Source organism: Hordeum vulgare, chromosome 4H (genome assembly GCF_904849725.1).
Source record: "Hordeum vulgare subsp. vulgare chromosome 4H, MorexV3_pseudomolecules_assembly, whole genome shotgun sequence".
Taxonomy (NCBI): Eukaryota; Viridiplantae; Streptophyta; class Magnoliopsida; order Poales; family Poaceae; genus Hordeum; species Hordeum vulgare.
Window position 1 is genome coordinate 590,305,102 of NC_058521.1, and position 10,499 is coordinate 590,315,600.

General features: G+C 49.7%; 1 protein-coding gene across 1 annotated transcript; it reads left to right on the plus strand.

Annotated features, from left to right (window-relative positions):
* Positions 1–9,026: 9,026 nt before the first annotated feature.
* LOC123447358 (transcription repressor OFP8-like) lies at positions 9,027–10,051 on the plus strand. The gene has a single exon (XM_045123957.1). It carries the CDS (start codon positions 9,141–9,143, stop codon positions 9,846–9,848), a length of 708 nt encoding a protein of 235 aa, XP_044979892.1. The 5' UTR covers positions 9,027–9,140; the 3' UTR covers positions 9,849–10,051.
* The last annotated feature ends 448 nt before the right edge of the window (positions 10,052–10,499 follow it).

Here is a 10,499-nt window from a genome sequence, read left to right on the forward strand (position 1 = left end):
CCGGTTACGGGGAACACGTCAAAACTCGCAGTTTTGGTCTATTCTGGCTAGTTTTGTATGCTATTACTCATAGATTTTGGATCCCGCTACGATCCGAACATTATGGGTACCCCAAGGTCCGGTTACGGGGAACTCGTCCAAACTCGCAGTTTTAGCCTATTCTAGCGAGGTTTGTATGCTACTAGTCACTGATTTTGGGTCATCTTGTGATCTGAATGTTTCGGGAACCCCGTGGTCCGGTTACGAAGAACTGGTCAAAACTCGCAGTTTTGGCCTATTCCGACCAGTTTTCTATGCTATTAGTCACTAATTTTGGGTCCCGCTATGATCCGAACGTTTCAGGAACCACGGGGTCCGGTTACGTGGAACTCGTCAGACGTCACAGTTTTGGCCTACTCTAGGAAGTTTTGTATGCTATTAGTCCTTGATTTTGGGTCCTCATGCGATTTGTACATTTGGGGAACCCCGGGGTCCGGATATGGGGAACTCGTCAAAACTCGCAGTTTTGGCCTATTCGATCGAGTTTGTGTGCTATTACTCACTAATTTTGGGTCCAGCTACGATCCGAACGTTTTGGAAACCCTGGGGTCGGATTACTGGGAACTCGTCAAAACTCGCAGTTTTGGCCTATTCCGGTCAGTTTTGTATGCTATTAGTCACCGATTTTGTGTCCCACTATGATCCGAACATTTTCAGAACCTCGGGGTTCGATTACGGGGAACTCGTCAAAACTCGTAGTTTTGGCCTATTTCGACCAGTTTTGTATGTTGTTAGTCAATGATTTTGGGTCCCGATGTGATGCGAATGTTTTGGGAGCCTTTGGGTCTCATTACGGGGAACTAGTCAAAATCACAGTTTTGGCCTATTCTTGGCAGTTTTCTATGCTGTTATTCACATTTTGTGTCCCACTCTAATCCGAATTGTTTCGGGAACCTCGGGGTCCGGTTACGGGGAACTCGTCAAAAACTCGCAGTTTTGGCCTATTCCGGGCAGTTTTCAATCCTATTAGTCACTGATTTTGGGTCCCGCTGTGATCCGGACGCTTCGAGAACCCCGGGTTCTGGTTACGGGGAACTCGTCAAAACTCGCAGTTTGGGTCTATTCTGGCTAGTTTTGTATGATATTACTCACTGATTTGGGGTCCCGCTACGATCTGAACATTTCGGGAACCCGGAGGTGCAGTTACGGGGAATTCGTCAAAACTCGCAGTTTTAGCCTATTCTGGCTAGGTTTTTATGCTATTAGTCACTGATTTTGGGTCATCCTGTGATCCGAACGTTTCGGGAACCCCGGGGTCCGGTTAGGGAGAACTCGTCAAAACTCGCAGTTTTGTCCTATTGTGGCATGTTTTCTATGTTGTTTGTCACTGATTTTGGGCTCTCGTGCGATACAACATTTCGGGAACACCGGCGTCCGATCTACGGGGAACTTGTCCAAACTCGCAGTTTTGGCCTATACCGGCCAGTTTTGTATGGAATTCACTGATGTTGGGTCCCGATGTGATTCGAATGTTTCGGGAACCCCGGTGTCCGGTTATGGGGAACTTGTCAAAACTCGTATGCTATTAGTCACTGGTTTTTGGTGCCTCTGCGATCCGAACGTTTCGGGAACCCTGCGTTCCGCTTACGGGGAACTCATCAAAACTCGCAGTTTTGGCCTATTGTGGCAAGTTTTCTCTGCTATTAGTCACTGATTTTGGGACCTCGTGCGATCCGAACGTTTTGGGAACCCCGGGGTCCGGTTACGGGGAACTCGTCAAAACTCGCAGTTTTGGCCTATTCCGCCTAGTTTTGTAATCTATTAATCACTGATTTTGGATCCCACTGTGATCCGAATGTTTCCAAAACCTCGGGGTCCGGTTACGGGGAACTTGTCAAAACTCGCAGTTTTTGCCTATTCTGGCGAGGCTTGTATGATATTAGTCACTGATTTTGGGTCCCCGAATGTTTCGCGAACCCTTGGGTCCGGTTACGGAAAACTCGTCAAAATCGCAGTTTTGGCCTATTTCGGCCAGTTTCGTATGCTATTAGTCACTCATTTTGGGTCCCGTTGTGATCGAACATTTCGGGAACCCCACGGTCCGGTTATGGGGAACTCGTCAAAATTCGCAGTTTTGGCCTATTCTCGCCAGTTTGTTTTGGCCTATTCTCGCCAGTTTTGTATGCTATTACTCACTGATTTTGGGTCGTGATGCGATCTGAACGTTTCGGGAACCCCGAGGTCCGGTTACGGGGAACTCATCAAAACTCGCAATTTGGGCCTACTGTGGCCTGTTTTCTATGCTATTAGTCACTGATTTTGGGTCCTCGTGCGATCCGAACGTTTCGGGACCACGATGTTCGGTTACGGGGAACTCGTCAAAACTCGCAGTTTTGGCCTATTTCGGCCAGTTTTGTAAACTCGATATGATCCGGATGTTTCGGGAACCCCGGGGTCCCATTATGGGGAACTTGTCCAAACTCGCAAATTTGGCCTATTCTGGCCAGTTTTGTAAACTATTAGTCACTGATTTTGGGTCCCGCTGCGATCCGAACGTTTAGGGAACCCAGACGTCCGGTTATGGGGAACTTGTCAAAACTCGCAGTTTTGGCCTATTGTGGCAAGTTTTCTATGCTATTAGTCACTGATTACGGGTCCTCGTGTGATCCGAACGTTTCGGGAACCCTCGGGTACGCTTACAGGGAACTTGTCAAAACTCAAAGTTTTGGCCTATTCTGCCAGGTTTGTATGATATAAATCATTCATTTTGGGTCCCGGTGTGATCGAATGTTTCGGGAACACCGGGTCTGGTTATGGGGAACTTGTCAAAACTTGCAGTTCTGGCCTATTCTAGCGAGATTGTATGCTATTACTCACTGATTTTGGGTCCCACAACGATCCGAACGTTTCAAGAATCCCAGGTTTCGGTTACGGGGAACACATCAAAACTCGCAGTTTTGGTCTATTCTGGCTAGTTTTGTATGCTATTACTCACTGATTTTGGGTCCCGCTGCGACCCGAACATTTCACGAACCCCGAAGTCCGGTTACGGGGAACTCGACAAAACTCGCAGTTTTAGCCTCTTCTAACCAGGTTTGTATGATATTAATCACTGATTTTGGTTCCTCCGAATGTTTCGGGAACCCTAGGGTCCGGTTACGGGGAACTAGTCAAAATTACAGTTTTGGCCTATTCCGGCCGGTTTTGTATGCTACTAGTCACTCATTTTGGGTCCCGTTGTGATCGAATGTTTCGGGAACCCCGAGGTCCGGTTATGGGGAACTCATCAAAAGTCGCAGCTTTGACCTATTCTAGCCAGTTTTGTATGCTATTACTTACTGATTTTGGGTCCTGATGCGATCCGAACGTTTCGGGATCCCCGGGGTCCGTTTACGGAGAAATCGCCAAAAGTCGCAGGTTTGGCCTATTCTGGCTAGTTTTGTCTTCTTTTACTCACTGATTTTGGGTCCCGCTGCGATCCGAATGTTTTGAGAACCCTGAGGTCCGGTTACGGGGAACTCGACAAAACTCACAGTTTTGGCCTATTGTGGTATGTTTTCTATGCTATTAGTCACTGGTTTTGGGTCCTCGTGCGATCCGAACGTTTCGGAAACCCCCGGACCCGGTTACGGGGAACTCGTCAAAACTCGCAGTTCTGGCCTATTCTGGCGAGTTTGTATGCTATTACTCACTGATTTTGGGTCCCGTTGCGATCCGAACGTTTCGAGAAATCCGGGTTCCGGTTACGGGGAACTCGTCAAAACTCGCAATTTTGGTCTATTCTGGCTAGTTTTGTATGCTACTACTCACTGATTTTGAGTCCTGCTGCGATCCGAATATTTCGGGAACCCCGAGGTCCGGTTACGGGGAACTCGTCAAAACTCACAGTTTTAGCCTATTCTGGCCAGGTTTGTATGCTATTAGTCATTGATTTTGGGTCCTCTTGTGATTCGAATGTTTCGGGAACACCGGGGTCCGGTTACGGAGAACTCGTCAAAACTCGCAGTTTTGGCCTATTCCGGCTAGATTTTTATGCTATTAGTCACTCATTTTGGGTCCCGCTGTGATCGGAACATTTCGCGAACCTCGGAGTCCAGTTACGGGGAACTCATCATAAGTCACAGCTTTGGCCTATTCTGGACAGTTTTGTATGCTATTAGTCATAGATTTTGGGTCCTCGTGCGATCCAAACGTTTCGGGAACCCCGGGGTCCGGTATTGGGGAACTCATCAAAACTAGCAGTATTGGCCTATTCTATCGAGTTTGTGTGCTATTACTCGCTGATTTTGGGTCTCGTTGCGAGCTGAACGTTTTGAGAACCCCGGGTTCCGGTTACGGGGAACTCGTCAAAACTCACAATTTTGGCCTATTCCGGCCAGTTTTGTATGCTATTAGTCACTAATTTTGGGTCCCACTCTGATTCAAACATTTCTAGAACCTCGGGGTTCGATTACGGGGAACTCGTCAAAACTCGCAGTTTTGGCCTATTCCGGCCAATTTTGTATGTTGTTAGTCACTGATTTTGGGTCCCGATGTGATCCGAATGTTTTGGGAGCACTTGGGTCTCGTTACGGGGAACTCGTCAAAATCACAGTTTTGGCCTATTCTGGCCAGTTTTCTATGTTGTTAGTCACTGATTTTGTGTCCCTCTCTAAACCGAAACGTTTCGGGAACCTCAAGGTCTGGTTACGGGGAACTCGTCAAAACTCGCAGTTTTGGCCTATTCTGGCCAGTTTTGTCTGCTCTTACTCACTGATTTTGGGTCCCGGTGTGATCCGAATGTTTTGGGAGCCCTTGGCTATGGTTACGGGGAACTCGTCAAAATCACGGTTTTGACCTATTCCGGCCAGTTTGCTATTTTTTTAGTCACTGATTTTGTGTCCCGCTCTAATCCGAATGTTTCGGGAACCTCGGGGTCCGGTTACGGGGAACTCGTCAAAACTCGCAGTTTTGGCCTATTCCGGCCAGTTTTCTATCCTATTAGTCATTGATTTTGGGTCCCGATGCGATCTGAACATTTCGGGAACCCCACGTACGGTTATGGGGAACTCGACAAAACTCGCAGTTTTGGCCTATTCTGGCGAGTTTGTATGCTACTACTCACCCATATTGGGTCCCGCTGTGATCCGGACGCTTCGAGAACCCCGGGTTCTGGTTACGGGGAACTCGTCAAAACTCACAGTTTTGGTCTATTCTGGCTAGTTTTGTATGCTATTACTCACTGATTTTGGGTCCCGCTGCGATCCAAACATTTCGGTAACCCTGAGGTACGGTTACGGGGAACTTGTCAGAACTCGCAGGTTTGTCCTATTCCGGCCAGTTTCGTATGCTATTAGTCACTGATTTTGGGTCCCGCTGTGATCTGAACGTTTTGGGAACCTCGGGGTCCGGATACGGGGACTCGTCAAAACTCGTAGTTTTGGCCTATTCTGGTCAGGTTTGTATGATACTCCCTCTATTCCTTTATGTAAGGTGTATAATTTTCGGAGCGGTGATTGAGAAACATAATAATAGAGGTGTTAGCACAAATTTACCCTTGACAAATTTATTGCTTAGTGGCAAGTAAATCAATGAGTCTAGGAAAGTAAGAGATACACGCAATCGAGAGAGAGATAGTTTCCTTTTTTGATACAATTAAAGATACACGCAATCATGAGAGAGATACTTTCCTTTTTCTTGAGGGCTAATAAGGGAATTACAAGGATTTACAATAAATGCATCTTACATTGTGAAATTTTAATAAAAAATAAATACACCTTATATAAAGGAATTGAGGGAGTATTAGTCACTGATTTTGGGTCCTACGAATGTTTCGGGAACCATAGGGTCCGGTTACGGGGAACTCATTGAAATTACAGTTTTGGCATATTCCCGCCAGTTTTGTATGCTATTAGTCACTCATTTTGGGTCCCGCTGTGATCGTACATTTCGGGTACCCCAGGCTCTGGTTATGGGGAAGTCGTCAAAAGTCACAGTTTTAGCCTATTCTGGTCAGTTTTGTATGCTATTACTTACTGATTTTGGGTCTTGTTGTGATCGAACGTTTCATAAACCTCGGGGTCCACTTATGCGAAACTCGTCAAAAGTCACAGTTTTGGCCTATTCTGACCAGTTTTGTATGCTATTACTCACTGATTTTGGGTCCCGATGCGATCCAAACGTTTCGGGATCCCCGAGGTCCGGTTACGGGGAACACGTCAAAACTCACAGTTTCGGCCTATTGTGGCCTGTTTTCTATGCTATTAGTCATTGGTTTTGGATCCTCGTGCGATCCAGAAGTTTCGGGAACCCCGCGGTCCGGTTATGGGGAAGTCGTCAAAACTCGCAGTTTTGGCCTATTCCGGACAGTTTTGTATGCTATTATTCACTCATTTTAGGTCCCGATGCAATCCGAATGTTTCGGGAACCCCGGGGTTCGTTTATGGGGAACTTGTCCAAACTCACCAATTTGGCCTATTCTCGCCAGTTAGGTATGTTATTAGTCACTGATTTTTGATACCGCTGCGATCCGAACGTTTCGGGAACCCTGAGGTCCGGTTACCGGGAACTCGTCAAAACTCGCAGCTTTGGCCTATTGTGGCAAGTTTTCTATGCTATTAGTCACTGATTTTGGGTCCTCGTGCGATCCGAACGTTTCGGGAACCCCGGGGTTCGGTTACGGGGAACTCGTCAAAACTCGCAATTTTGGCCTATTCCGGCCAGTTTTGTATGCTATTACTCACTCATTTTGGGTCCCGCAGCGATTCGAATGTTTGAGGAACCCTGGGGTTCGGTTACGGGGAACTCGTCAAAACTCGCAGATTTGGTCTATTCTGGCCAGTTTTGGGTCCCGCAGCGATCCGAATATTTCGGGAACCTCGGGTTCCGGTTACGTGATACTCGTCAAAACTCGCAATTTTGGCCTATTCCGGCCAGTTTTGTATGCTATTTCTCACTTATTTTGGGTCCCGCTGCGATCCGAACGTTTCGGGAACCTCGAGGTCCGGTTACGGAGAACTCGTCAAAACTCGCAGTTTTAGACTATTTTGAACAGGTTTGTATGCTATTAATCACTGGGCGCCGCTGCCATCATTTGGGAGCAGTTGTCAGCAACACCTTGTTTAGAAGAAGAAAAAAATATAAAATATGTATTCAGAAGACAAACATCAAATAATATACTAAAAAATATTAAAAAATTATTACACGCATATAATAAACATGTTCATGATGTATACAACAAATGTATAATCTGTATAAAGGTTTCCGCAAAAAAGAGTACAATGTGTATGAAGAGCACAGAGCAGACATGTGTTGAGGAAAAATAACATCAAAACAAGAAATACTGAGAGAACCAAAGAAAACCATTGAAAACGGAAAAGGAAAAAACCAAAAGGAAAAAAAGGAAAAGAAAAACACATACAAAGGAAACTGGTACCCTATTATATGGAGCCTTCCGAGGAGCGCCGCGCCAGAGGCGAGACCGAAGCAATGGGTGACAGGGTGAGAGTGAGAAATGAGAAGCACCAAAGGCCTTTTCGGCCGTGGCCCGTATAAATAGTCTGAGCTGCGCTTCTTCCCTTTTAACAAGACTCTGAGCAGCACCTACTGCAAGAAACCTACTGCAAGAAACCAAGAAGTAGGCAGACACAAGCATATGCAGAGGCATCATTGAAACCCTCGATTCCACCCCGCTGCATTGCACCGACCAGCACTAGCCCACTACTCTTGTTTCCAATCTCCCTATCAACTTTCTTTCACTGACAGATCGTGATGCAGGGCGGGCACGGTCTATGTTTCATGGAATGCAATCCCTGTGCTCGAGTCAAAAGGCAGGCTCACAAAAGATGCAGGCCGGCCAAAGCACACTCGAATGGAGCAACCATGTTCTCCATATCGATCTCCTTCCTTTCCCTCGCTAGATTTTTTCCTTTTATCTGTCACACCTGCTGCCTGGCCTGCCCACTCCCATGTATGTGAGCAGCTCAGCTCATCAGATCAGGGCCGAGTGAAACCTAACCAACGGGTGCTTAATTAACTAGTAGAACTGGCCACATGCTTTGAGTACGTTTATTAATCGAGATTAGACCCCCAGGAGTAGTGCGAGGGCAAGTTTGGTAACCTACCGTTCTTAATATCGAGCAAATGAGGCATGAATATGATGAAGCGACGAGAGAGAGACGCCACTTCGCCGGAGTGCATCAACGGATCGACACATACGGATGAGATGAATGGGACAGCAGCTCATGCAAGCAAGCAAACAAAGTGGCGTCCCGTTCCAGCACAGCACGGCGTTTCTTCCAAGGCATCTCAACTCATATTACTATTCTGTAGCCACAGTAGGACCCCTCTCCTCTGATTCACAAATCAAATCGGTTAGTATGTAGTACTTCGTACTTAGTATAACCATCAGGCCCATCCCATGATCCAAATCTCCCGTCACCTCGCCCGCTGTCGTTTCCCTCGTCCGTTTCTCTGTTGTGCCCGCTGCAAGTAGCGCGGAATGCTAGCTTTGCCGTTGGTTTCCCGGTCCTAGCTTGCTTGCATGGATTTGTAGTTGTCTTGCGGATGCAAACCTACGGCTACGGTACGTACCTCTCCTCTCGTGGAGGTGGACATCGCCGCAAGGGAACGCAAGTGCCCGCTGAATTTTAGCAGCGGCGGCTTCTTCATCTCGATCGTCCGGAGCAAATACGGTGACCTGAATGCGTCTCACCGCCGTTTGGCCAACCATGGCCGTCACCCCGGCCGGCCGTGTACTGAACTGCTGATGGAAACACCGCTCTCGTTTTTCTCTCATCTGGTTCGAGCTAATTATTACTGCTGGTGTGGTGGCAAGGCAATCGATCGGTTTACCAGACGGTGACATTGACCACCGAGCTGCTGGTGCTCTGATACTGCTAATTTTTAGTCCATCGGATCCACTTACTTGGATCTACATGCGTGTCTCTCTCTGCACCCGCACCCAGTCTGTAGTCAGTCTGCACACGCCATTAGAGTGCAACGTACCCGCAACAAAAGAATTGTGTGACACTGGTGCTTCCTGACGCGCGCGCTCGGTTTCAGTCCACTCCACCCGGCTCTTCTTAAGCCCGAGCTCTAGTTCCTGTCCTTCCCTTAGCTTAGCGGAGCTCGCTAGCCAGGTAGCCAGGCGAGTCACATTGAGTGTCCTCGACAATCAAGCCATGAAAGCGACGACACCTCGCGGCGGCGGCCCGGAGAATGTGATGCCGAAGAAGAGGAAGAAGGCGGGCGCGGGTGGGTTCATGTTTGGCTGCGGCGGCTCCAAGTCGGTGGCCGTCGTCGCCGGCAACCTCTCCACGATGGCACTGGCCAAGTCGTCGTTGTCGAGCACCGCGGCAACGGCTAAGCCAGCGCCTGCAGCGAAGCCGAGGGCGCCGGCCTCCCACGACGCCGAGGGCGCGCCGAGCGTGGACGCGCTCCTGGGCCAGCTGCGCGAGCTGGAGCGCGGCGTGCGCGCGCTGGGCGTCCGGGTCCGGGAGGAGGACGGCGAGCAGGCGTGCCAGTGCAGCGGGAGGCCGCGGCACCGGCGGGGCGCGAGCGACGTGTGGGGAGGCGGGCGCGGGCGGCTGGAGGAGGAGAGCGTGGCGGTGGTGACGGAGACGGAGGACCCGCTGGGCGAGTTCCGGCGGTCCATGGCGGAGATGGTGGTGGAGAACGGGATCACGGGCGGCGCGGAGCTGCGTGAGCTGCTGCAGCGGTTCCTGTCGCTCAACTCGGCGCGCCACCACCACCTCATCCTCCGCGCCTTCGCCGACGTCTGGGAGGAGCTCTTCGCCGGCAGCGGCCGCGACCCCATGCAGAAGCACAAGCAGAAGCGTCCTGCTGTCTCCCCCGCACCCGCAGGCCACAGAGGCCGGGCGAGCAGCTAGCTGCACGTACGCACTGACACGTTAACCACAGTCCGTAAACTTCGCCATGCACCCACCCTCGGGAATTGTTGCCGTCCGATCCGATGAAAACATGCGTCGCGTGCGTGGTTTTCAGTGCCGTGATGAGAAGGAACGACGTGCATGCATGTGGCTGGCACCTGAGCCTCGCCTGAATCAGTTGTCTCTTCCGTTAATCCTGTAAAGATATCATCGTACTCCGCTAGTACATCTCCCGTGAATATTGCGCGCCATTGTTGCTCCTATGCTTTGTTTGCTACTCATGCGTGGCGTGCGTTGGCTCCGGTGATCGACCCAACATGGCGGCGGAGGCAGCGGGGGATGGGCGGCTGATCGCCATGGATCCGTCCGTGATCATCATGAGGCCGAGTTGCTTGCTTGGTGGGAGAGGGAGACAGACAGGGCGTGGTCTGCTCGTCGGTGGGCAGCAACCAAAGCGCACGAGCCTACCAAACATTCTGGTTCGGCCGCGGGGTGGATGGCGAGATATCGAGTACATAAACGGGATCGAATTGATGGACTGACTGATTGATTGATGTAAACTGCGTCGGTGCGAGATCGTGCGCGGCAAGCCTCACGCCCTGAAAGTCTGAAAACTGACAAGGCCCGCCGGGTTGCTTTGCTTGGTCAGGC